General features: G+C 45.2%; 1 protein-coding gene across 1 annotated transcript in view; it reads left to right on the forward strand.

Moving 5' to 3' along the window:
• The window catches only part of AMOTL1 (angiomotin like 1), a 43,835-nt gene that overhangs the window by 10,933 nt on the left and 5,039 nt on the right, over nucleotides 1–27,863 (forward strand). Inside the window, exons 3-10 of the mRNA XM_014877554.2 lie at nucleotides 2,846–3,122; nucleotides 7,099–7,243; nucleotides 8,303–8,392; nucleotides 14,981–15,126; nucleotides 20,879–21,028; nucleotides 24,441–24,631; nucleotides 25,920–26,045; nucleotides 27,290–27,516. Coding sequence (XP_014733040.2) covers nucleotides 2,846–3,122; nucleotides 7,099–7,243; nucleotides 8,303–8,392; nucleotides 14,981–15,126; nucleotides 20,879–21,028; nucleotides 24,441–24,631; nucleotides 25,920–26,045; nucleotides 27,290–27,516 — 1,352 coding nt within the window. The remainder of the gene's footprint in view (nucleotides 1–2,845; nucleotides 3,123–7,098; nucleotides 7,244–8,302; nucleotides 8,393–14,980; nucleotides 15,127–20,878; nucleotides 21,029–24,440; nucleotides 24,632–25,919; nucleotides 26,046–27,289; nucleotides 27,517–27,863) is intronic.

The following is a 27,863-nucleotide window of genomic DNA, read 5'->3' on the forward strand; positions in this document are numbered from 1 at the left end:
CCCATAAAGAAGTGAGAAAATCTAGATCTGCAGCAAATCTTCCAAATTTTCAACTTGCTACTAAGTGCCTTTGTAGAGGTGTAGCTGTACCCAGACAGTTGGGGTTTTACTTGCATAAAACTAATCATACCTTTTCTTTTGATAAAGACGAACAAGCTCACACTTAAGTGAATTAATTGCTGTGGTAAAACATGTGAGCACAAAGTGGCTGTCAGCAGCATTGAGGAGGTGTTGCGTGCTTGTCTGAGTTCACATTCACTTGTGGAGCATCCTTTGCACTTTGAGTGACATCTCTCATTCATGATGTTATTTATTGTTCAGATTTTTGAGCAAAAGAATATTCAAGTCTCATGATGGGCATCAGATCCCTTTTCAGGTTTTCATACTGGAGCACCAGAAGGAAAGGGGAACTGTGGGCATAGTATGAGAACTATACCCATGATCAGAAGGATGGAGCACCTCTTCTATGAAGAGAGACTGAGAGTTGGAGTTGTTCAGCCCGGAGAAGAGAAGGATCCAGAGACATCCTACTGCAGCCTTCTAATACTTAAAGGAGGCTTATAAGAAAGCTGAAGCAGGCCTGTAGATGTGGAACAAAAGGAAATAGCTTTGAACTGGAAGAGGGTAGATTTAGATTAGATATAAGGAAGAAATTTTGTATGCTGAGGGTAGTGAGGCACTGCAACAGGTTGCTCAGAGAATTCTGGGTGCTCTGTCATAGGAAGTGTTCAAGACCAGGTTGGTTGGATCCTGAGAAGCCTCATCTAGTGGAAGGTGTCCAAGCCTTTGGCAAGGTAGTTGGACTAGATGGTTTTTAAAGATCACCTCCTGCCCAAACTATTCTGTGATTCTATGAATTCCTGTGTGTTTTGTTGTGAAGTGTCACACAGCACTTCCCTGGTTTCCTGTCTTTTGGAAAGTTTATCCTCTTTCAGTAGACATTTAGCTCCTTAGGTATTAGCCTGCACCTCTGCCAGAGAACTAATATGCCTGGGACTAAGAGCAAACCCTTCTGGCCTTGGGAGCTGCCCAGGGGGAATGGCACCTCTCCTGTGCTCTTGAGCTGCCTCCATGGATGTTTAATTTACAGGAGAGACACAGCCTTAGAGCATGTCTATGCTAGGCAGGTAAAAGCCATCTCAAGAATGAGCTCAGCACAGCTTTCCTCAATGCTGACTGTTGGGATGTTCTTCCCAGGGACACTGGTCTATACTTCTGACCAGGTTAGCAGGGTGCTTGTGTTTGGTGTTTCCTCCATTTCAGTACCTTTCTGTGCCAGAATGGATGCATTGGGCAAAGCTGGGATGAGAGTGTGGGACTGTGTGTATGCTGTGTCTGGGGGCCTGCAGAGCCCGATTTACTTTCACTCTAGTTTGGACAGAAGATTAAGGCTGAATTGCTGGCTTGTGTTGCTGTCGTGTGGCTTGGCAGGGACAAGTTTGTTAGAGCAGTGCTGTTCATTTTCTAGGGCAGGATTTTAAAATTGCCTTCACTTTTCAGCTTTGTTCTGCTGCAGTTGAAGTAAGTGGTGGGTTATTGTCAGTAGAATTAGGCCAACACTGAAGGCTTTTGAAAACCCTGTTTTGAGAAGCTGTGTAGGTGCTGAAGACAGCAGTAACCATAATTACTATGTATTTATATAGCAGGAAATTGTCTGTCTAAGAAAAAGCATTCATGGATCTTTGAGGCCCAGTGGGGTAGATATGTCTGTTCATTATGTCTCGTACCTTGTATAGGGTACAGAAATAAAGGTAATATCAACAGCAGGCCTAATAGCTTGTAGTTACGTTTAAATACAAATCCCAGAAGGTGCTTGATTGCAAACTTAGGTGAGGTCTAGCAGCTGGCTTATTTTCCAGCCAAACTGGGCCCTGATGCTGAGGTACCACATGGTCTGGGTTGAGTCTCTTTAACAAGATCAGTGTAGAAATTTCAGAACTTTGGCATCAGGGCTGAGGAGTGGCTCAGCCTATGCACAGCAAGGTTTTGCCTGGGGCTGCTTCCCCTGGCTGATGATTCAAGGGCTGCCTGTGCAATGGATGGAGGGATGGAGATGGGTCGGGTGGAGGACCTGGCTGTTAGCTGCAGGCTTACCCTCACTGCTGAGACATCCGCCCTGGATTATCTTCCAGCCATTGCAAATTGTGATTCAGGTGTATTAAAGAGCTGCCTGCTGACAGCAAGCCTCACTCACAAGCAGATCCACTACCAGCTCACTCCTTATTCTTCCCTGATATGAGTCTGGTGAGTGATAGATGCCCTTAATCGGGGAGTGACACAATGAGGTTTCCCACTGGAAGATGGCTTTCATGGCTCACTGTAATTGAACGGGGTTGTGCCTCCAGCAGTTCTGCAGCAGCACTTCGCTCTTCCACTTGCTAAAGCCACTCAGGGATTCTGCTTTGTTCACATCACTTCCTCTTGCCTCCCCACTCAGCTGATCTCCTGGTCTTGCTCTGGGTAGGGAGTGGTGTTTGAAGGGTGAGTAATGCGTGCCTTGTGTTTTCTTCAAGCCTGCAGGCTTATGCTTCTCAGCCATGGTGTTTGTGGGAAGGGGAGGCAGGGAGAGGCTGGCTGCTGCTGAAGTATTAGCTGCCTACCTAGGCAAAAATGGTGGTTTTGAGTCAGTGCTTCCTTTATCTGTTCATACCAGATGTGTACATCACTGTCAAGAGCACGCAAGGAGACAATTTACCCAGTCTCTGCTGCGACTGTTGGTATTTAGGAGCCGTGACTGTCCAGTTATAACACTGTTAATAAACCACGCAGTCATTAGGTGAAAGCTCCCGTAAGCATTTCGAGGGCGTGCGTCTCTAACACTTGGCCCATGTGTGCTTTCCCACAGCCGACAATGCCAGCCGCCCTTCCCGCCGCCGCCGGCCCAGCAGCACAGCCCCATGTCCTCGCAGGCCACCGCTGGCCCTCTGCTCCCAGGCTCCTTGCCCCCACTGCCGGCTCCTGCAGCTTCCCAGACCCCGACGCTGCCGGGCCAGCAGCTGACACCCGACGCCTTTGCCATCGTGGAGCGGGCACAGCAGATGGTAGAGATGCTCTCCGAGGAGAACCATGTGCTGCGCCAGGAGCTGGAGGGGTACTATGAGAAGGCAGACAAGCTGCAGAAGGTAGGTGTGGAGATTGGGGTGGGGCCTGGCCAGGATAACCATCTTGGTGCTTCTGCCCTTGGGCAGCTGTTCTTCATAGTTGTGTCACAGCAATGGAGATGCACCACTGGCCATCTCTAACCACTGTCTCTCCATGGTGGTCTTACAGAAGGATGAGACAGGGCAGCCCATCAGATATCTCTCAACTAGATATTTTCCCCTTCCATCCTTCTATGCTGGCCTCACTGGAGCTTTCCCTGGAAGTCTCCCATGGGCAGTGTATTCCTGGTGCAGTGGGGTCCTGCACCATCTACACAGGGGTTAGAGATGCAGGTGAGAACCGTATGAAGAGCACGTTCTCATCTGTCCTAAGCAGTCTTTGTCCACCTCAATAAGCTCATGTGGTGCTCCACACTCTTTGGAAGTGTAACAGCTGTCAGTGTGGTTGTCCTTTGTTTGGAAATGGGTTGTCTTAGAGGCTTTCAGTTACTGCTCCTTGAGTTTCTAAGAAATAATGTTAGACATCCATTTGAACATGTTGGTTCTGAAAGCACTGCCCCCTTATCCGAAAGAACCATTTGGTAAAGATTTTGCTCAAACCCCATTTTTCTGAGAGATCCTGCATGCTCTTTCTTTTCTATAAGCATGCAGGTTTTATCAGTGGAGAAGGGTGATGTCTTGCACACTGCGTGGGGTGAGAAGATGAAGAGTTGTATCAAATGAAGTAGAAGTTGCTTAAAACTGAGGCTCACTGAAGACAAATCAGAGATGCCCCCCAGATCTGCTAGCTTTGGGTCCCAAGGGCTCAGACCAAATAACTTATTTAGGATCCTGCACTACTATTTCATTTATGTCTTCCCACCACTTATACACAAATGAATTTAGACTACAGGTCTTTTCTCTCTGAATTTAGGAGTCTATATAGGAGCTCAGTTTTTCAGTATGCTGTGCAGATCAGAATGTTCTTGGAGACACCCTTCACAGAAGAAGCAGCAGCTCTGAGAGACCATGTCCCAGCCTCAGCTTTGGGAGAAATTTGTGACAAACTTTTGAAACAGAGCAGAAAAAAGACCAGGTGTTTTGTAGCTGCTGTCTTTTCTGCCTCCTTCTCTGCAACAAGATGTGTTGAGTTTGTTCACAGAATTTTCTAAAATTAGTTTAAAAATTTTCACATCAACATGAACTATTCCCCAAGAAATCTGCAAAAACTTTAATACTGACTTCCCTGTGGCCTTTGTGGGCAAAAAGAAATATTCCAGCTATTAATTTTACAAAAGCTGCGTTGTTCAGTGAAAGGTATTTAAGTGTAATGCCCTATAAATATTCTGTTTTCTTTCACTCTTGGAAATGGCTCTCTCTTTATCTTGGATGCCCTGCAAGTCTATTGCATCAGACACCAACAGAAAGGTATTCAAGCATGGGCTGAAGTCTCACTTTGGTCAATAAAGTGTGGACTTGAGTCCCATTGACTTTGGGGGAATGTAAGCGGAGTATTAAAGTGAAACACACATGCAAGTGCATTCTTTCTTCAGGAAACCAAATCTCTAACACATGGTATCCCTCCCATGCTGCTTTTGCTGTGTTTGAACACAAGGTCAGGGCAGGTCTTCCTCCGTTCCCACAAACATTGCCTCTGAAAATGTGACTGAGTTAAATTATGTACTTTGGATGTGAAAACTCTTCCCTCTTATTGCAAGTGGAAAGGTCAGGAAGGAGTACTTCTTGTTTGTGGGTAACAATTTTATTCTAGGTAGCACCACCTTCCCATCACTTTTATTTGTTACAGAATAGGAGAAGTTAGGGAAAGTCAGCCTGACTTGTAGGACTCCCTAGGCATTTGTACAAACAGATCAGTTCTGAGGATGGTCACATTCTCAGCTGTGTGTGAACAGCTTTTTTTGTAGAGAGGTACAAGTTGGTGATGAATCCCTGCTGTGTTTGATGAGTTGCCTTGTTTTCTCACCTAAAAAGAGTTGGAAGAGGAATTGTGTGCATTTAATTTTGAACTTTTTGCATGATTTTCCCTTTTCGGAGTGGTGTTACCTTGCTGAAGATTAATTGCCGGGCTGGGCTGGCTCTTCCCCATGCCACATGTGTGGGTTGTTTGAGTGGGTTGGCTCCAGGAGCTATGAGGCAGAGAAAAGGCTGAATTGTTTTTTTTTCTTCTTTATGGAAGAAGGAGAAGGAAATCCCAGAGCTGTTGAGAAACGCGAACACAATTTATGGCTGTTCTTCTGCTCTGCTTTAATTTTGTTCAGTGCTGATGGAGCACTTGCTGCAGCAAGTTTTTGCCTTCAGGGCTGAAGGCTATGCGGTGATGTGTTTTGGGAGATACCAGCATATACAGAGGGCCAAGCAGCACTGGGCCAGACTGTTAGGCTGTGGAAACCCACTTTTGTGCTGGCAAATCTGCTTGGCTGTGGTAGGAGCTCTCTGGAGAAAGCATCTTCTCCTGCAGACAGTGCCTTATCAACTCCCTGAACAATTCAGAGTGAATCAAATTAAAGCATCTTGCTAAGGGCATTGTTCAAATACCTCTAAAGCACTGACAGGCTTGGGGCATCGACCACCTCTCTAGGAAACCTGCTCCAGGGTTTGACCACCCACTCAGAAAAGAAACACCTTCTCATGGCTAGTCTCAATCTCCCCATTTGTTTCAGCTTTTGTACTTCTGAACAAGCTGGAAGCAGAAACTGGGGAAGGCAATCTGTTTTCCCCATCATGGCTCTGCCAGGCTTTCTGTCGTGTGTGGTTTGGAGGTGCTGCCTGCCCATGGGCTGTATCTTGACAGAGTGGCTCCAGCATTGTGAGAAGTGCAGATCCAGGCTGCTGGAGCTTGGCTGCAGTTTCCTACACATCCAGTGGGGTGACAGCTTCAGAGTCCCTGGAGCTTTCATTCTGCAAGTACTGCAGGTGGAAAATCATTATTGAAGCTTACTGCTAACTCTTCAGCAAGTGGAGGTGACCTCACACCCTGGCTTCAAAGATCATGAATCTGTCCCATCCGTGACTGAAGAGGCCAAAAAACCGCCAGATTTAGAAAGGTACAATAGGAGGCTGCATATGTCTTTTGGTTTTCCAGCCTGTGCATATTATCAAGCCTTTCTCCACAAACACAAGGACCAGGCATGCAAGAACAGATTCCCACATCAGCACTGATCATCTCTGCAGCAATGATTTTACCAAAGCTGTATCACTCAACATGACATTATCTTATTAAAAGGGTTGGATGGATTGAACTGAACAGCAAAACTCTACCCAGGACTATTCTTCTGTCAGTCTTTTGGGCTCAGGTCTTAAGATGCAAGTTCACCACTAAGGGATTCCTCTGCATACCAAGCCTGCAGTTTGCCAGGTTTCAAGGAGATGAAGTTAAGAAGATTGAAAACCCAAAACAATTGGTTCTGTCTGTTATAGTTTCTCTTGTATAAAGCAGTCTTCAGTCAAGGATGGAAAGGAATGGATCATGGTAGTTTAAAAGCGACACAAGCCAGAGCTGAGCCTAAAATACTTTTGGCGGCATTCAAAGCTCAGAGATAAGTTCTGGATCAGGGACCTGTTGAATAATATATATTGTCTCCTGCACTCTAGGAGAGAATACAGCCCACACAAGTACACCATTTCTTGTTTTTTCTCCTCTTGAATGGCTTTAAAGCAGTCACCTTGGTCATAGACCTAAGGCAAACAAGCAGTTCCATCGAGTCTAGTCCACCTCAAGCTTTTTTGGGAGCTGCCAATGGGGTGTCCTGGGACATTGTGACATGGTGAGCTGCCCCACAGGGTGTTTACAAGGGTCCCCACTGCAGGAGCCACGAGCATTGCTGGGGCTTCATGTTATCCTCTGCCAGGGAGATTGGTCATTGCAGAATTGGGGACTGGTGTGACACTGGACATGAGCATTGCCCTGACCCCTTGTGTCTTACTGGAATGTGCTGAGCGAACACTGGGATGGGACACATTCCTACAGGGCTTTAACAGGAACTCTCTCTCCTTTCAGTTTGAAATTGAGATTCAGAGGATTTCAGAAGCTTATGAGGGTTTGGTCAAGACCACCACTAAGAGGGAGTCCCTGGACAAAGCGATGAGAAACAAACTTGAAGGAGAAATTAGGAGACTTCATGACTTCAACAGGGATCTCCGTGGTACGTTACAGTTGCTTGTGGTTATTTCCCTTTTTGTTTGGCCTGATGTTTCACTTACAAGCTCCAGAGCAGCAGGCTTTAGAGGAGTGGCTTCATACAATATTTAGCAACACGTAATAAGGCCCTGCTCATTGGCATTAGACAACCTGCTGTCAACCTCCGGTGGCAAAAAGACCTTCTGGCAAAGTGTAAGAATTAACTCCAGATGCTGCCTTTGTGTTGAGCACTTGAAAATATGGATTTGACAGCAAGGCCACCAATCACAGTATTCTGTCCACTCCTGAAGAGCTGAAGAGCAAATTGTAATGTAGAACATTACATTACTGTGTTACCCATAAATCCCCAAGGTCAGTGCCTTCACAGATGAGTAACGAGTATCAAAGGGTATCTCTTTTTAAGAAACTTAAAATCAAGGGTGTCCTTTTGAGAAAGGAAATGGAGGATATGTTGGATAACTGTTGCCCATCCAGGTTCCTGATGGGGGGTACTTTGGTACTCACTGTTCATACAGTGAGATGCCTTCTGCAAGCTGACTTATGATTTTTGCAATGGTGCAAGATGGGTTGTGGTCTTTTTGGAGGGGGGAAGTTTCTGAAGGCAGTACCTTCCCAGGGAAACTGTCCTTGGCTACAGAAAATGCCTTCTTTGCCAGGGCATCCCCAAGGAGTGGTGTCACTGGGCTGGGGGCTGCCTTTCCCCAGGATGTCTTGCTGCACCAAGGGCAACTCTTCACTGCAGGAAAGAAGCCATCCTCTTGCAAAGCTGGGTACTTCAGATTGCAGATGCCTTGTGCATTTTGAGTAGTGTGAGAGAGGATTGCCTGGGCATGTCAGCTGTGAATGGCAGAGGCTTTCCTCCCAGTTTCTGCGAATCTGAATAACACAGCTTCATGGAAGAGGTCAAAGGCCTCATCTTTTATGTATGTGTCAGCCTCCATTTTAATATCCTCCTTCAGAGAGTCTATTTATACTGCTCTGCTGGCAAGCGTCTTATTTTCTTGGTTTGCCTACAATTTTATATACATATATTTATGCTTGAAGTATTTCCTGTTTTTTGCAGAACGACTGGAGACAGCCAATAGGCAGCTGGCCAGCAGAGACTTCGATGGGCACGAGGATAAGGCAACAGAGGGCCTTTATGCCACTCAAAGTGAGTACTGTGCTTATCTGTTTGGCAGATGCAGATATATATAAATATATATATGCATATATATGTGCACACACATACACGTGGTGGAGTGGAGGTGAATACTTTGGTTTTAATTGTTGTCCTGCTTGTGCCTTGCTTTTACTCAGCTAATTCATCACATATTCTTGTTTAAGCTGCAGACTGGATTGTTTAGGGTAGGGTTATTTCTATCTGAGCACCAGAACCAAGCATTGGGAGTTAATGGTAACACAACTTAGCTTATTTTTGACAAATATTTATCTGAAATTGTGAAGTGTTGCTTGCAGAGATAATCTCTAGGGATGCATGCTTTTTAGAGAAGCCAGATTCTTTTCTCTTGGCTGGGAAAAGCCCACAGTGAGCTTTGCTGACTAGTTGTCAGTGCCATGGTTTGACTAACAGCAGAAAGAGCAGAGCTCAACCAAAGGACTGAAGTGACAAAGATTTTACAGCTTCTATTGCTATGGAAGCATCCATTCCCCGTACATTGTAGGCTCCCATGCTGACTGGCCAGAGTGCTGCTGATTTCCTTGCCATACACTGATGAATGTGTGACCATCCAACCTGAGCAGCTGGATGCTATCTGGCAGTGTGTGGCTTCTTTTGTATCCTAAGCATCTTCAGCATGCTTTCCAGAGGGGCTTTGCCACCTGGAAGCTGTGCAATATCTTGTGAGCTTAAATCCCAGTGAAGCTTATTGCTGTGTACAGCTCATCCTTGTATTTTTATTGCACCAAGAACTTCCATGGGAGATAAGCTGCAACTGCAGTGGAGAACCATCCACCTCCATTAGCACTGCAGAGTTTGGCACTATTCAACATGCCTCACCACCAGCCCTGTAATGTCCAGCAGCTGCTCCAAATGTTGGAGAGCCTTCTCCTGGCTCCCCCCAGCAGCAGTGATGCCAGCACGGCTGATTGTTTGGTACATGTGTACACAAAACAGAAAATAATCCAGTGATCTTTTCCATGACGTGTTAGCTTTGCCATATTAGCAAATAGCTTAAAGGTGTGTAGATACTGCTGCAAATCCAACGGGATGATGTCTTAAGGAAATGGCATTGCTGCATAAATCTTGTCATCCTCGGGAAGAGTTCAGATGGGATAGGCTGCTCAGTGGAAATTGCAGACTGGAGTCTGCTCTCTTCATGTAGAGACAGCCTGGCAGTGTTGCTATATGCTATTAGCTACAAGGAGGAGTTAAATCCCCAAGAGGTACTCAATTTGAGTTCTTTTCCAGTACATAAACATGCTCTGTGCTTCTACTGATAAGTATCTAGCAGTGAAACTTTGTGCTGTGCACTCAGCATATTGCTGCAATCAATTCACAGCTTACAAACAAATATAGCTTTTCGGATCCTATCACATAAGAAGGTCTGGATGCTTGGAGTGTCTCCTGGCTAGGCCAGAGAGCTAAATGTTACTAATGCAATGCAGAGTGCTTCCAAGAATAGAAAAATGGGCACATGTAAAGCAGGTCCTCTTCAGTCATGTTCTTTGGGCTGCTGGGACATGCACAGTACTGACCTGGATATCAGGGTGTCTGCCTGAAACACCCCTCTCAGAGTCCATAAAAGGTTCTGCTTGGAAGTCCTCTGTTGCTGACTGCATTTATACACGGATTTTTATGTGCTTCTGACAGGGTCAGTCTATGACTGGGGTTTGGTTGTGCCTCACTTCTGACCTGGGGGTTTTTGCAAGCACAGTTTGTATCTTCCTCATGTCTTTTAAGGGGGTGCACAGGCAGAAAATTGAGAAGGAAACTGGGTTTTAGCTGCTTTATATGCACTGAGATTGAAATAGTAATTTTTAGAAGAAGAGAAAAAAGTTTGTTGTGAAAGTGATATTTTGTTTTTTTCCTAAGAGTAGCAGGTATTTAAGTAAATTCAGGTTAGTAAATGCAAATCTTAATTTTCATTAGGAAAGCAAAAGCGGATTTCTAGTCCCTATGTTTGTGGAGGACAGCTGGGAAACATGACCCAAGTTATATAAGAAGACTCCAACATCACCAGTTTCCTAAATTCTGTCATTTTTAAGCTACTCTGGTGATGAGCTGAAGAAAGAAAGATAAGATTCTTGAGGTTGGTAATACTGAATACCAATTTTTCTATGGTAAGACTCAAATAATGGGAAAAACTCCCTGGAAAAGAAATCTGGCAAGGCAGGATGTTCAAGGATCATTGCTCAGTTGCTCACAGAGCTTTCCATTAGCAGTGCAACAATACAGAGCAGTCATGCACTGAGATTGAGACTACAGGTGACAAAAAAATCTTATTCTTTGCAATAATAGACAAAGCCAGGCCACATGCCTCTAAGTATTGAGTGCTAGGTATTTGTGCCTAGGAGAAATGCTACTGTTCTATTGGGGGCTGGAAAATACTCACACCATATTCGTTTCAAGATAATTATGTGATGTTTTGTCAGGGAAAAAGGGCTTTTTTAAGGAAAGTCATGAAGCAGTGACTGATGAAGGCATATGGGCCTGTACAGGCAGGAGAAGAGACAGGAGGAGGCTAAGAAATGCTGTGGAAAGGAAGAGGCAGGAAGATTGAGGATGGTTTCAGGGGCATAGGGCTGAGAGGAAGCTTACAATGTCATATCTTGGGAAAAATATGTTTTGGTGGAGTGTGAGAATTTTGTGTGGTTTTCTGAACTGTGGGAGCACTGTTTTTGCAGGTGTCTGACACAGATTGAGGCCTGTGCCCATCCATGTGGCTCTGCATTATTTAGTGGGGATGTGTGGACAGTTTTAGCAGTGTGTTGATAGAGCCTTACAGTTCGTTAGAGTGCTCAGTTCATGTGTCGTGAACTTGTGCCTATATCTCTGTCCCAGATATCCCAGGCAAAGAAATGTTCCCATTTCCAGACCGGAAATAATCAGGAAATAATCTGCATTGCTGCTCCAGGCCTCCCTTGGCTAAGCTTTGTCAGCATCAAAGCACAGCTGCAGAGGACTGAGTGAGGCTTGGGCAGATGGACAGTAGCTCTGCTGCTCCTCTGGAGGGAAACATCAATGTCTGGGCCTGGCAACCTGGCCCTATTTCATGTGCAGAGACTTTAGTAAAGCTGTGAGAAACCTTCTCCTGTTTGGCTGCTTGGTGTAAATACTGATTCATTTATTTTGCTTATTATTATGGGGTGGATACCAGCTGCTGAAAGGTCTTCAGAGCAGGCAACAAGGTCCTGTCCTCACTTCAGATTCCTTCTGACTGTCAGTCTGGGGACACTGTCAGAGCATGGGGGCCTATCCTGCGCTTGATCCCCTGTCTCAGCCATGGCTGTTTAGGAAGCTTGGGCCACTGGAGTTGGCTGGGACACAGCTCGATCTAGGTGAGCAGAAGAGGTGACTCTTGTGCCCCATCCTGGTATATCAGCTGGTCCAAAGGTGACTGGCAGCAGCTGCCATGGTGTACACCTGTGACCAGGGGTGGTGGGTGGCAGAGCTCCTCCACACACTTGCCAAGTCAGGAGCTGCAAGACTGACAAGAGGCTAAAGAAATCCCTCAGGTTTCACTGAGGAAAGGCATGGTTGCTGGAAAGCATCTGTGGAATTAACAGCTGTGAGTGAAGAGCCACCATTGGGAAATGAAAACCCGCATAAGAGAAATTATTGGAAGTGCTGCAAGGGATGTGGTATGGGAACTACTCTTGTTTGCAGGAAATCTCCTGCAGCCAAATTAGTCTCTGACTCCCGTAATTTGATACATTTTCTTCTGCCAACAGTAGTCATTTTGTAGTAGGAAGGACTGTCTTTAAATATGTCCATGTTGCCACTCTGCAGCATCAGAGCAAGGCAAAAATCAGCTTGGGATATATTGAGATGATCATTAAATTGGTCAAATAATTTGATACTCGGATGTAATGTGTGCTAATGTGGGAGTCACATCTCAGACACATCTGTGTCATCTCATGCCCGTATTTTTTTGTCTAAAGTTTTCATTTCGAAGCAGATTCAAGACTTGTCTACTTTTGATGCACTTGTCCAGCCTGGCAAGTCAGAAGGCCTGTTTGAGAAGCACTGAAGCAGCCCCCTTGCTTTATCCCCTTTCTTCTACCCAGCCAGAGTACAGGTGTAATATCCACAGAGTGTGGAGGTACAATAGTCAGAGGCAGTGTATAGAAAGCTGTGAGATTACAACTGTGAGCTGCAACAGTGAAGCCTTTTGGGAACTGTTCTGTAATGGGCTATGGCAGTGACCCAGCAGAACATAGAAATAGTTATTAATTCGAGTCCTTTAGTTAAAAAGGTATATGCAAAGGTAGTGCAGTAAAACAGTGTTTTTAGACTCTAAGGATACCTTGTTTGCACTTTAAGAGAATTTAAGGTATGTTCAACGAAGTCATTCTTCACTAAAATTAATGCAAGTCAATTACTTATAAAATGTACCTGCAGGATTTTACAGGATGAAGCTGACATGGAGAAGTGTTAAGAGCTGTTCAGGAAATTTTCCTTGCCAGCTCTCTAGTGCTGATTATTTTGTATGTTTGTGTAATTGATCCTCTTTTGGCAGGATAGAAAGCACAATACAACAGGGTAGGCTGAGGACTTCCAAGTTCCATGCATGGAAGTTGAAAATTAAGATCCCAAGTCCTGTTTTGCTATGTGTTATCCTCATGTGTAACATGAAACACAGGTTTCAAGTCCAGAGCAGAGCACGTGTGGTCCCAGCATGAGGTGATGGAGTGCAGGTCTGAAATAGCATTCGTCTTCCAGCTTCCTTACCCTCTAATGACATTAGCTCCCTGATAATTTGCCCAGATTTACACTTTTCTACAGTAGATATTGCTGTTCCTTCTGGCTAATCTGATTGAAGTAAATATTTTTGCATTGAAGGAAGAGGTCTGCATGTCTAATATAAAATCCCTTGCCAAAAAGGGAAGAAGAAGGCCACCATTGTACCAAGATGTCTCGTGGAGGCAGGCAGTGGTGCAGTGTCCACACTGGGCTTTGCTTGTGGGCTTTGCAGTAACCAGCATGATGGTATTGCTTCCAGGAGTTTTTATGAGGTGCTGAGTTCCTCCTTTTAGGATAAATGAGAAGATAGCTGGGTGGGTTTGGACTCACCTCGTCCACTTTTGCCTTGTTGCACATGGCTCAGCTTGTGTACATCTCACCTTACTGCAGGCACCTGCTGATGGTGCATGAATTAAACCTGTTCTCATCCCACCTGCCCTGCTTGGGGTAGTTCAGGTGGGGAATGGAATGGCTTTGGCCATATGAAGTTTTCTGATCTTGCTTGGGGGAAGGTGGATGGCCGGTCTTCCAGCTTGAGTGGTCACATTTGGGTGGCATGGGCTGGATATTTGGGGCAGATTTCTCATGTTTCAGTGTTTTTGAAGCAACTTTTCACTTCAGTTAAAAAATAATAAATTATGTAATGCTATGTTTTAAAAATCAAAAACCAAAACAACATTTAAATGATGCCAAATAAATTTTTCGAGGAAATTTTGCTTACTGGAGGATTTCCAAGTACCTATTTTTGTTGTCATTCAGAAAGGCCAGATTTTGAAATTTCAGGCGTCACTGAAAGAAACCTCGATCTCCCGCTCACTCCAGTCATTAACTGTTTGTGTTCTAACATCAGGGATCAAGTGATTGGCCTGTGACACTTGTGTTCCCAGAAAAGGCTTCTCAGCACTGTCAGGGCAGAAGCAGATGGAGCCAAGCATTTCCCCAGGCAGCTTGCCAGAAAAGTCAATGGTGGGCCTGCAATTTGTTGCTGAAGACAAAGATGCGAGCAGAGCTGACTGAATTTAGCCAGTTGTTTATTTTTTTAATGTTGTTTTAAATCTTACCCAAAAAAGGGATGATTTTTCAGCACAGAGGTTATCTATGTGCTTTAGTCTTGGTTGTGATGCTTAACAGAAGGGGAGCACTAGTCACTGGATCCTTAAGTCCTGCAGAACTTAAGGAAGGTCACCCAGGGTCCCCATAGGCCTGAAATGGCTCCCATAGCCTCCCTTTTCTCTGCATGGTCAGAGAAAGTGTGTACAGAGGCCTCCTATCATATTCTTCATTACCGTTTTCCCCTCTTTCTATTTTCAGGCTGTCCAGCACAGATTTGTGTTTACTATTTGGCTTATTCACATTTTCTGTATGTCATGATTGCCATCCTTGCAAATAAAAAGCATGAGGCATAGCACAGCCCACATCCATGGGGCTGAGGTTTCTTGGGCTATTACAGAAGGCAGCAACATTGAAGCTGGCAGCTATAAGCAGCTCTTGATGTAGGGTGTTGTATAAAAAATGGGCTGTTGGTGCAAGCCGAAATTCTGCTGAGTGATGTGCTAGCAGTTCGGCCGAATGGAAAGCTGTGAGGCAGTGCTGGGGGCCACAAGCTCTGCTAGTGCAGATGCAGCCCAAGCTGCCACTTGTCTCTGCTGCTGGTGTAAGGCTGGGCACTGAGGGGCTCAGCCCTGGCAGTAGAAGCTCCTTGCCTGCTGTGTTGTAAAGGCCCTACTTGCTGCTGCTTTTCATGATTTTTGTTTCTGTTGGGAGGTGACCTCTAGTGTATGGCCTGGCCTGTGAGCTGTCCTCATGGAGTGGCTCTTGTTCTTGTCTTTCTTTCAGACAAAGAGCACTTGAAGGAGAAGGAAAAGTTGGAGATGGAGCTGGCAGCTGTGCGTTCAGCCAATGAGGACCAGCGGAGGCACATCGAAATCCTTGACCAGGCCTTAAGCAATGCACAAGCCAAGGTTATCAAGCTGGAAGAGGAGGTGAGGCATGGACATTATTTCTGTGCTCTAAGGATAGATATGGCTAATGGTTAGACCTTTCTCCATCCGAGTCCTGATTCTCTTCTACCCACAGGGTGCTAGGTCTTCCTGTTTTCCTTGCACTTTTCCTTTTATAGACAAAATGTGTAGTTACACAATACTGAGCCAAACAAGCAAGCAAATAGATGTGTCTAGAGCAAAGTCTTTAACATGTAACCAGGAACAAGATCAAATTCAACTAGCTGGTAGCTGAGGTAATGGTAGGATTTAACAGAAAAACTGAATAAAAAACTGACTACTCACTAGCCTGGGACTGTGATAGAGCCGTGTGGTGTTAGCGCCTCCCATTTCTCACCAAGGAATACCAGGATACTTTTGAGATGCACAGCAACACAGCAGTGCAGGGTTTGGTGAATTCACATCTTAAAATATCTGGCTGCTCTGGCTGGAAGCAGATGGAGTGACCAGGATTTAGAGCTACAGGTTTTATTTGAGAGCCAAAGAGAACCTATCATACTGTGAAACTCTCAGGAGGTCTTTAAGCAGTAATCATATAAGCCTGATAGTGAAAATAGATATTCAGATAGGAATAGAAATCCCAGGCACATGGGGCTCTTTAAACTGACAGACAGGACAATACCTAGTAGTTGGAAGCTGAAACTAGATAAATTCAAAGTGGAAGTAATGCTCAATTTTAACTATAACTAGGAGTGACATTATCAGTTCTCCATTACTGCTGAAGGAAGTCTCAATTGATTGTATTCCTGAAGGACCTTCAAATCAGGAGTTGTGGATCTAGTAACTATTTGAAAGCCTATTCATTCTAGCAGATTGGACAAAACTGTCAAAACAGACCTTTTTGATCTTTTAGACCCCTAAAATCTCTGTCCCTAGAACCAACAGAGGAAGAATGTTTTATGGGAAGTAAAAGGAGTGTGGTCTTTACTACCTAAGTGGCCAGGTCATTGGCGACAGGAAGGCTGTTGGTGAACCTCTGCTCTAGCAGATTTGGTAGAGGTTCAGGCTCTGGCACAGACTGTTGACATGATCTTGGGCAGCTCTGTTCCCCTTCAGAGCCTCATTTTCCACCACATTTGCGCCCCTCCCAGAGCTGGCCAGGGGAGCAGGGGATGCAAGGGGTCTTGTGGGAAGCAGAGAAAGCTTTTCCCAAATACTTGCAATTAATTTAAGTTAATTCATTATCTTGGAGAGATGGAGAATTGACCTCTGTGATTTTTGAATGTTTTTTAGTGACAATAAAATGACAATGGCAGACTCCCTGTTAGGCTAACCAATGGTTACTTAGAGTCTGGAAGATTTAAAGTGGGTAATGAAGGCATTCTGGTTTGTACCTGACCATTGGCCCATTCTAACTCCATGTTTAGAAACATTTTAAAAGCTCCATTTCCTCAGCTGCACTTAGCAGCAAGAAGATCACATTAAGTTTAACTACTCCTTTGTTAGTTAGACTAAAGCCTGCTCACTATGTGGGTGTATTTGGGGCAGTCCCTTTTGGGCTAGCTGCAGGAGCCAGCATATCTTTAATCTGTACATAATTCACTTGACACTCTTTGGCTGAGAGGCAACCTGAGGTTTTCCATTTGCATTTCATTACAAAGGGCTGAATAAAAGAATGTTATAGGTGGCAATGCCTGCTTCTACACTCATGGCATCATGCAAGGGATGGGAAGAAATAGTGTTTAGCTTGTGTCTAAACTGTCAGTGTGGTACTGGTAGGTAACATTGACTTGCTGAGTAGAGACTAGTGAAAGCAGAAGCATATACAGTGATTGCCAGGCAGGTGGTTCAAGAACCTACCTTGTGCCTGCTGTATTGTAATAAATATATTTGCAGCCTTAGGGGTCTAAGAGCTTTTCAGTAATCGGGTTTTAGTCTAGTCATCCAACAGAAATGTATTTCTGCTGGATCCTGGATTGTGGACTGGTAGAGCTGAGGGGAGGTTAGATGTTCCCCTCTAGGGAACTCCTAACCTGCCCTGGGCATGGCAGGTGTTATGAAGGTGGTAAATTCTTGCCTGGGGCATGGTAGATGTCAGAGGTGACATATATGAAAGTGATACCATGGTATTTGCCAGAGTATATCAGAGTCCTCAGTCTGACAAACCCATGCTGATCTAGTATCTTTTAACTTACTTTTTCATTCTAGGGGCAGTTCAAATGAATTTTAGCCCAGCTGCTGTGTTTTAATTGTTCAAGGCAGTGTCACGCAGCTGGGGTGAAGTGCAGTTAACTTGAGGCTGCCAGCATGTGCCCAAGCTCCAGCACTCACTTCCCCTTTTGTCCTGTTTCATAGCTGAATCAGAACACCTTTTCAACAGTCTCCAGTGTCTCTGGATCTTAATTAGACACAGGCAGAAGATAAGTAGTAGTATTAAACCTTCCTTTTAAACCAGGGATTTTTACTATAATTCGGAATATGTTGAGGAAAACACAAATTCAGTCAAATCAAAATGACTGTTATTATTGTTAGCAGAGCTCTAGCTCATGCACTGCTCTGTAAATCCGCCCAGATTTCTTCTACCACCAGCATGTAATTAACAGCATTTTAAATCAAGCCTTGAGAAATAAGCAGTAGCTACTAAGTTGAATTAACATAAGATACTGTTCTATGTAAATCTGCATTATCCTGAGTGCCTGCTAGTAGAAGGATCTAATTCAAAATGTGTAGGTGGTATTATCACCACATGTCATTTAGCAGACTGCTGCTGGAATCATGTGTCTGTTCCATGCTTTGAATAGAAAACTGAATAACTGGAGAGGGCTCAAAAAGCAGCTGTACAATTTATTTGGGATCCAGAAGCTGTACTTTGCTGGGAAGAATTAAAGTGAAAACTTGTCTGAGCTTCGATCTGTGCACAAGAACATGAATCACAGAATAGGTAAGATTAGAAGGGACCACAGTGGGTCATCTGGTCCAACCTCCCTGCTCAAGCAGGGCTGTCCTACAGCACATGGCACAGGATTGTGTCCAGATGGTTCTTTATTATCTACAGTGAGGGAGACTTCACAACCTCTCTGGTCAGTCTGTTCCAGTGCTCAGTCACCCACAGAGTAAAGAACCCCCAGGTCCTTCTCTGCAGAGCTGCTTTCCAGCAGGTCAGCCCCCACCCTGTCCTGGAGTATGGGATTATTTCTCCCCAGGAGCAGGGCTCTGCATTTGCCCCTGTTGAATTTCAGACGGTTCCTCTCTGCCCGTCTCTCCAGCCTGTTGAGGTCCTTCTGGAGGGCTGCACATCCCCATGGGGTATCACCAACTCCTCCCAGTTTTGTGTCTGCAGGGAGCATGCTGAGGAGCCATCTGCCCCTTCACCCAAGTAATTGGTTAATAGGTTTAACAATGCTAGGCCCAATATTGAACCTTGGGGAACACCACTAGTGACAAGCCTCCAACCAGACCATGTGCCACCCTCTGGGATGTGCTGTTCAGCCAATTCTCAATCCTTCTCACTGCCCACTCACCCACAGTTCCCGTGTTTACCCATGAGGGTGTTGTGAGAGACAGTGTCAAAAGTCTTGCTGAAGTTGAAGCAGACAATATCCACTGCTCTGCCTTCATCCATCCAGGGATGGAGGAAGAAGAGATTGCTGTCAGAGAGATTAATCATTGCTGTTTAACGTAAGAGGAAATAATGAGATGCAGCGTTTGGAGGCTGAAGCTGAGCAAATCAGGCTGAAAATAAAGAGTTAAGAGTAATTAGCACTGAAACAATTTACTTAGAGTGATAGTGGATTCTCCATCTCTTAGTCTTTCATTCAAATCTCTATAGAAATCAATTGTTCAAACCAGAGTTACATTTCTAGCATGGATATTTTTCAAGATCTACTCATCTTTACTCAGATTTATTTGTTTGGATGATCCCCTTTTAGCCTTAGCTCTTCTTCATCTTTATTTTCTTAATCCCCAGAACAAGGGCAGTGTTTTCAGACAAGTTTGCTGATCTAGTGAGGAAGTGAATTGTTTAATGAAATGCTTCTTGCTCTAGTAGATCACAGTTTGGAAACGGAACAAGAAGTAATTTGCTTAAATTGCATAAGAGAAAGCCAGATTAGGTATTAGGGTAAAGGTTTTCTGGCAGTAAAGGAAAATAAGCTGTGAAGTAGTTTGCAGGGATAGATCGTGTAATTGCTACCCCTGGGTGATTTTGTAAACAGCTTATACAGATACGTGCCAGGTTTTATGTACAGTTGATCCTACCACGCAGCAGGAGGATGGATTTGTACCTCTCCATTGCCATCCAGTTCTGGGGTTTTTTGGAGTCTGTGTGCGTGTGAGGTGTTGGACCTTAGTGTTAACATGTCTCTGATTGTAGTCACTCCTCCCTTATGGATCCATGATTCACTGGCAACCCAAGTTAATTTGAATTACAACGTTTTATACTTTGTGTTTTAAATGCATTGGTGGTTTCTTTTTGTTTTTCTTTATGAATCTACATGCAAAATAGAAAAGTCAGAATTGGCTTGAGAATCTCCCTATAAACTTATGAATAAGAGAACTGTCTTGTTGCATATCTCCTGCAAAATTGTTTTCGAAGGTGGTGGGCATGTGAGCATTGCTTCACCCACACACCCAGAGGTGTGTGAATGTGAACTCTGGGGCCTACAGGGCTGCTCCAAAGCCACGTTGTGACACAGGACTCTGCAACATTTGGCAAGACGTGGGAGAGCAGATGAGGTCTGCTGCCAAAGAGAGACCATGGGAGCACTCCCTAACCCTCTCTATCCATGCTGGTGTGGTTGGAGGTGACACAAACTCCTTCCTACTGCCAAAATAGCACATTCAACAAGAAGTCTCTGCTGTGTGGGTCTTGCCAAGTCATGAGCTCCTGAGGAATGCAGTCTTCATGCTGCTGCCAGAGACTAGTGGGGATTATAATCTCATTAATTTTCATGGAAAGCCCAGGGAGTTGTAAGCATTAGCCTAGATTGCAACAGGGCTAAGGAGGTCACTCTACCAGTTGTTGGTGCCAGGTGTTAGGGAGGTTTGTTTAGACCAAGCTATGCTTTTGCTGTGAACAAGTCTGTATTTCCCTTCACCTGTGGCATGGATGGATTCAGGGTGACAGAAGAGGAATTCATACCCCTTTTGGGGTATGCTGCTTGAGCAATCTCTGGCTGGAAAACCCTGCATTGCAAAATCCTTGTGTCATGTTTAGCCCTTCAGTAATTGCATTATAGACATAAAGAGGGCCTGGCTTTAGCTGCTGGGACATCCCATCTACAGATCAGCATGGACAAACCTGTGAGCAGGATAGAGCAGGTGGAACATTTCTGGATGCTGGCACTCCACTTGTTCCACCTGTGTTGAGCAAGTATGCAGGAATGAAGAAAGAGCCCCTCTATTTGGGTGCAGGCACTGTGCCAAGTGTCAGCAGTCAATGAAACCCATGGGGATTCCTCTTAACTGTGTCCATCCTGTGTGTTTTCCCAAAGAGTGTCCACCAACATGACAGCTCTTGCTTATAAATAGCCTGGGAGGTTCATGGTTAGCAGATCTCCAGTGGGTGGAAGATCTGGGGCAGCATTCCTTCTGATGAGGGTAGCTCTGCCCCAGCAATGCCTTCTGTGCACATTCCCTGCCCATCAAAGAGACACCATCCTTTCCCTAGAGAAACTCTTGGAAGCAAATGACCAAAGCCATGCTGAAGCCCAGTGTGTGCCTGCAAGTTAACAGGGGTCCCAGCAGCCCAGGGCAGGGTACAGTGCCCTCCAGACTGACCCCCTGTACCCCACAGCTGCGCAGGAAGCAGGCCTATGTGGAGAAGGTGGAAAAGCTGCAGCAGGCGCTGACACAGCTGCAGGCAGCCTGTGAGAAGAGGGAGCAGATGGAGCGGCGGCTGCGCACACGCCTGGAGCGAGAACTGGACTCGCTGAGGATGCAGCAGGTGAGGACAGGGTGATATGGGCAGGACCCCAGCACGGGGCCTTTGGTGTTGATTTTAACAGAGATGATCACTTGCAGCCCTGCCAGGTGAAACCGTGTCTTTGGATTTGGATTGTTGGGCTTTCCTCCTAAACCATTCCTTTGTATAGGGTTGTGGATCGTTGGAAGTGTTCAAGGTCATTTTGGATGGGGCTTTGAGCTTGTGAAGTTTTCCCTGCTCATGACAGGAGGGCTGGATTTAGATGATCTTTGAAGGTCCCTTCCAACCCAAACCACTCTATGATTCTTATTCCTGATCTTCAGCAGAGGATAGGGCTGTTCTGCTCTGGGGCTCTGGATACAGTTGAGCCCTGCCTGCTGTTGGGCTGAGGTATCCTGGCTCCCCTGTCCAAGGATGAGCAGGAGAAAATGTCCTTCCAGGTTTCTCTCTAGAGCAATGGCAGATTGTGCAAAAACCAACTCCACACAGAAGGAGGAGAGTAAAGGTGTGGTACACATGAGATTCACTCCAAAAATTTTAGCTGATGTTTCATTGAAAAGGCCAAGTATGATATGGGATCTGGTAGGAGCAAGACCCAGGTCTGTATTTGTTTTGTGTGAAGCTTCATGTACGTGGTTCACAGAAACTTGACAGTTCTGGGGCCAAGTGATGTCATCTTCAGACAATAAATTATTTATATATCAGTCCAGTCCAGTCCAGAATGGGCTAGGAGTATAGATTTGTATTTCTGTGTGTGTTCCCTTGTTTTTCAGCAGCCCTGTGTCCTTACAGGGTGTTGTTATGCTTGTATTTTATGCGCAATTACTCCTTTGTTATAGCATCTTAATCCCTAAGTCACAAAGTCCAGTCATCTTGAAAAGATAAAAAACAAAAAACAATGAGGAGGTTGCAGGGAGAATTTCCAGGCTGAAGCCTGCACCAAGTACCAAATACATGGGCATTGACTCTGGAGGAGAGTGAGTAGATATGCTAAATGTATCAAACTACAGCTTGGGGAAAAACCAGCAACATAAGCAAAGCATGATGCTCTTGGAACTCCTGAAGGGCTCACTTGTATCTGTCATCGCATGCATCTGCTACTATAACCTTTCCTTATTTATAAGCCATTAGTGGACACCAAAGCAGCTGTTTCACAGAACTTGTTCTGCCAGAAAGCAGAGGGGCTGATCCTGCTGGCAGGATGCCATTGGGAAATAGCTCTACGGTCAGGGTCAGTGTCAGTGGTTTGCAGAGTCATGAGGCAGCCAGACCTGAGAGCATCCCTTCCTTCTGGCAGACCCAGGGCAGGGCAGGTCCCACAGCACCCTTCCCAAGGTATCACTCTGCTGCTGCTACTCTCTGCAGACGCTTCTCATTCATCTCTACTCTTTCTTGCTGCCATAGAAGTATTTTAAGTCTCTCTTGCCCAGTCCACCATAGGCTTGGTGTTCAAGTCTTCTCAGTTCTCCCTGAGCCAGCTCTCTTCCAATTTAACAAAGGAATTACATGGAATATGACATGCTAATGCCATTTGAGAAAAGAACATCTGAGAAAAATACAATTCAAATTCAAGTGAAGGTAAAACTAGAACTAAGAAAGGCTGGGATACAGAGACAAATTAATGCATTAAATAACAGGGATGGACTGTTGCTGAAATCCTTGTCTTGGGAGTTCAGGCTGTGTCTGTTCATTTTGGCAGAAAATTCCTCTGTAACTTACAGATAGTTTAATTTTTAAATTTTTTGGGTACTATAAGTAGCAATTAACTTTTGGGTTGACATAGTTTTTAAATGCCTGCACCCATTCTATCTAGTAAGTTTTAACTTAATCACCTATAAGCTTTGAGAGAAAACTTTGGGGTATTTTTACTATTGTTATCAATACTGTTTTTTTATGAGCCACAATGCGAGAATCACATGGCATCAAAGTACCCCAGCTTTTAGCTTCAGAGCTGTCTTCTCTGAGTAACCAAAGTTGTAGCTACTGAAACATTTTATCATTGCAAAGAAAAAAAGGAGATTTTCTTTTCTCATTTTTACCAGAGTCAGCAGAAGGGACCCAGCACACAAGGAGACAGTGAGCCAGATTCTCTTCTGTCCCTGGCTTGCTGAGTCCAAATGGCAAACCTTCCTTATCACTGACGCATGAATTGGGACCAATAAACAAAGTCAGTCATCACTGCAGGCTCAGTTTGCAGGGCTGGCAGATGTTTTGATGCAGAAGATGACAAGCACTGTGATGTCCCAAGATACCATTTGTAGATCAGGACCACAATTCCAAAATACTACCTTCCTGACAGAGGTTTGACAGTATTTTTGCAGGAGCAGAGTCACAGCCCTTGTTCCCAAGGGCCACTCCATTTCCAGAAAGCATCTTCCAAACATGTTGTTACTGCACCAAAGGCAAAGGCTTCCCTGGTATCTCTAGTTTCAATGGTAAAGCTTTGCCAGTGGAACTTGAAGGTGCAGCATGAGTGAAAAGCTAGTGCTCCTGAGACACGGTTTCCACTTTAGCACAATACTGTTCACCATGGAGTATAACAGATCTCTTGCATTTTTTATTTTAAAATGAATTTCTTTCTGCTGAGTTCTTCCTCATGCCTCTCCCCTCAGTGTGCACTTATCTGTCTGCTGAGCCAAGGACTGGATCTTCCTCCGCCTCTGCTCTCTATCAGCAGCGAAAAGAGCTCAGGGTAGCTACCCATGCTGCTTAGGTGACTTAATTAAGTGCTGTAACTGGGTGGAATAAATCCTGCCTGGACAAGCATTTTTTTGCAGCATAGATGGAAAGAGTTATGCACCTATTGCTGCTTGTCACCATCCCTTGGGAGCCACCCCACAGGTGCCTGGGGAGCTTCTGCCCCTCTAGTTAGAAAGTTAGCTGTTACACCACAGAAAGCATCCCCTGAGGGCACAAGACAACTAATATGCCAGAAGGGACACGCTTAAATGCATGGCTGGGATATTTTCCCAGATGCTGCTTTAAACAGGGTACATGTAACTAGGTCACAAGGCGCTTTTTTTTCAGCTTTAATTTATAAACCCTCTGGTAATAACTGCCTGTCCATACTAAGCACTGCCCAGCCATGGGTATGAAGTCCCAGCAAGAATATATTTTAAAGCTTCATTGCTTCTTTTCCTACCAACTTTTTTCCCTACTTTTTCCCCTGGCTTGGGGTATCCCAGGAAATCTCTTCACATCCAGAGTAGCAGCCAAATCCCTGCTTCTGTTAGCATGGTCTGGGGAAGCACGTACTAGGGCTGCACATGTGGTCACCTCGCCTGTTCTCCTGCAAGTTAAGGAGTTTAGCCTGGGATTTCCACCTGTCAAAAGACATGGGGACGTCTTTGTATGTGCCAGAAAACTGAGGAAAAAAGGCTCAGCATGCCATGCTCGGCAGGGCATGAATATCTATCACTGTTTCCACTGGCAGAGGCAGGGCAGCTACCAGGCAAGCAGCCTTCCGGAGCATAATGCCCCAGCCCTCATGGAGCTGGTGCGCGAGAAGGAGGAGAGGATCCTGGCCTTGGAAGCTGACATGACCAAGTGGGAGCAGAAGTATCTGGAGGAGAGCACGATCCGGCACTTTGCCATGAATGCTGCAGCCACAGCTGCAACGGAGAGGTAAGACGACCTTGCTGCAAGCAGGCAGCTCTGTTCACCATGGAAAGCATGGCAAAATTATACAGAATGGTTGTTTTCTTACGGCTGGATGTTGCTTGCCTTTCCCTGCTGAGTTGCACTGCCAGGGTTAATGCACTTCTCCAGGGTGTCATGCCAGTAAAATAGAATAGTTGATTGACAGGATTCATCCTTCTGTCTGGGTCCAAAAGTTCATCAAATCTAGGCATCAGATTGAAGCAATGTCCTCTGGCAGTCTCAAGGTGCCAAATTACACAGCACAGGTAAGGCAGCTCCTCTCAGTACCCCAGTGGAGTGAACAGGGACTTGGTATATGGCTGCACCCATCCCATGGCCTGCAACAAGGTTGTTTAACCTAGTTTTAAAAACCTGTAATAAGGGAAATTTTGTTGCCTAAATACCCCCTTTCACCACTTCATTAATCTTCAAACTAAAATGTTTTACCTGATAGCTAAGCTAAACTTCTTCACTGCAAATTACCTCCATTGATTCTTGTCCTTCCCAGGCATACAGGATGAACAACAAACCACTGTTGGTATTCAAACAGCCTTGTAAATATTGGAAGACAGATATTCCCTGTTGTATTTTTCCTTGTCTGAACTAGCTTCTCCCCTCAGCCATTCCTGACATACCCTAGTGTAAACCCTTTCCCATTCACACTGCATACGTCTAGACTATCTGTCTCCAGTTTGTCTGTGTCAAAGCATGGTGGCCAAAACCACAAAAGGCAGTGACACTTCCCAGTGATCAGGAGGATGGGATAGTTAACTTCTCACCCTAGTTTCTTAGGAACCAAATCCCCAGAAAACATCCTAAAAAGAGTTTTCCCTTTGAAATGTGTTCAGTGTGTGACTCAGGATGGACTTTCCTTTTGAACACCAGTCTAGGCAGAAATTCCTGTGTTGTTTTTCAACTTCCAAAGTGTAGAGTTTTGTTACTGGTTCGTGATGTAGTCTTGCTGATTTGGGATCTGGTGAGTCCCTCTGATGTCTGATCCTATCCTTCTGGGTGGCTGTTAGCCCTGTGTGGGTCACCCACGATTCCGTTCCTTTAACCCAGTTAAATTAATGGCATTAATGACCCAGCCCAAGCCAAGAGTAGCCTGCAGGATGCCCCAGTGCCAGGCAGCCATCCGCTTGACAGACAGCTGTTGCTGGCTTGCTCTTTGAACATGGGTTTGGGGTTTTTCTTTGCAAGTTTCAATCTTACTTGCAAAAGCCACCCTCACAGTCTCAGGAGCCCGACTCACCGTGGTGAACCTCTTTTCCAGGGATGCCTCGGCCCCAAGCCACTCACGCAATGGCAGCTACGGCGAGACGGCGCTGGAGGTGCGGGGCTGGCAGGAGGAGGAGGAGATCGTGCAAGCCAACCGCCGCTGCCAGGACATGGAGTACACGTAAGGGATGCTGTGCCATTCCTGCTTGTTGTGGTGCTGGGGCTGGGTTCAGATAAACCAGGATGCCCTTCTGTTCCTTCCTACATGCCTGGAAAGGATGGGCCTGGCTTCACTTCGACTTGGTTTTGCTCTTCAGCATTCAAACAGGGATTAAAGAGTTGTCATTAGATAATTTCCTCCCTACCTTCCTGTTAAGCCTTCTGTGGCAAACCCAACATTTTTACAGAGCAGGCGCTGTTCCACTGTTAAAAGCAGTCTGGCATGCAAGGACACAAATTTGCAGACACTTTTATAGAAAAAGATGTATTTGTTGCTTGTGGAAAACACCAGTGATTGTTTTTGATGGGTTTGGGTTTTGTTTTTCACTCACAGATGCAAGCTAATCCTGTTTCCAGGGAAGTGGTGGTGTTTTGCCACTGCCTCATAAATATAGATTAGCATCTTGTGTTTACATTGCTAGTTAAATGTGTGATGATGAAAACTAATGATTTCACTGCTTCATAAAATGCACCTGCACTGTATTATATATTGTACAGTACAGTCAGGCCAATCATTTGACTGTCAAAACATACGAATTTTTGTAGTTGTTCTGTAGTTGTTCAATATGATTTGGTGTTATTCATTCCTGTAGAAGAGTTCAGATAATCCAGGTTTTTTTAGTGATTTGAGAGTTGACTTCAGGGCCTGTATGACAGAAGTGGCGAGCTTTGCTCAGCTCTGAACACCACGTGCTGATTGTTTTTGCAGCAGTGAGGGAGAAGGAAGAGCCCAGACCACCTCTTAGAGAAACCAAAAGGAACTCACTTCAGCAGGTCTTTACTCCAGCTGACAACAGATCTGAATCTTGAGGTTGACTCAGTCTGCCAAAGCATAGTTTCCAGATTTTGCCCCAATGTACTACAGGGGTGAAAATTGCCTGTGTTTGTATTGTAAAGGTGGTAACGTGTGGCCTGGTCAGGATACTGCCCACTGTTCCTGCAGGGTTAGTGAAACCATAGCATAGATGGGTTCAGTTAACCTTGCAGAAAAGTTTTGGCTTATTAGCTAGAAATTCTGTCTGCTTTGAAGTGCATGGTTATCCTTAGAGGAACTGCTGGGGGCTGTCTTGTCCAAGTATCCAAAACCAGAGAGGACGGAGCAGCAGGGCATCTGCCTGGGCACTTCCCTGCTGCCTCCAGGTGTGGACACCTGCCCATATGAATGTTTTTTCCATTCCTGTAAGCAGAGCATTCATATTTTGGCAGAATAAAGAATCTCCATGCCAAAATAATCGAGAAGGATGCCATGATCAAGGTCCTTCAGCAGCGGTCACGAAAGGACCCTGGGAAAGCTGACAGCGCCAGCCTGCGACCGGCTCGGTCCGTGCCCTCCATTGCCGCGGCTACAGGCGTACATTCACGCCAGACCTCACTCACCAGCAACCAGATAGCTGAGGAGAGGAAGGAGGAAAAGCTCTGGAAGGGAAGCATAGGTGAGTTCAGCTTTTGCTTGAGCTTTGGTTTATCCATCACTTCATCCTAATCCTTCTGCTTAGGCTTAGGAAAAGTGCCTTGGCACGCATTGCCCTGACAGCTCATTTCCAGAGCACTTTTCATGGGCAGAACGTGCGTTCTTGTGCTTAAGGCAAAAACCAGTCATTCTTTACCCTTGCATCGTATTCTGAACTGATTATAGAAAGCCATAGTTGAGAGAAGTCCTCCCAGATACAAACACGTAATGTTTGCAACTTTATGGGAGTAAATAACAAATTTGGGCTAGAAATAAAGCCTGAATAAAGTTAATCAAGAGGATGAGCATCGCTTTGGATAGGACAGCGTG

The sequence above is a fragment of the Sturnus vulgaris genome, chromosome 2 (genome assembly GCF_052056855.1).
Source record: "Sturnus vulgaris isolate bStuVul1 chromosome 2, bStuVul1.hap1, whole genome shotgun sequence".
Taxonomy (NCBI): Eukaryota; Metazoa; Chordata; class Aves; order Passeriformes; family Sturnidae; genus Sturnus; species Sturnus vulgaris.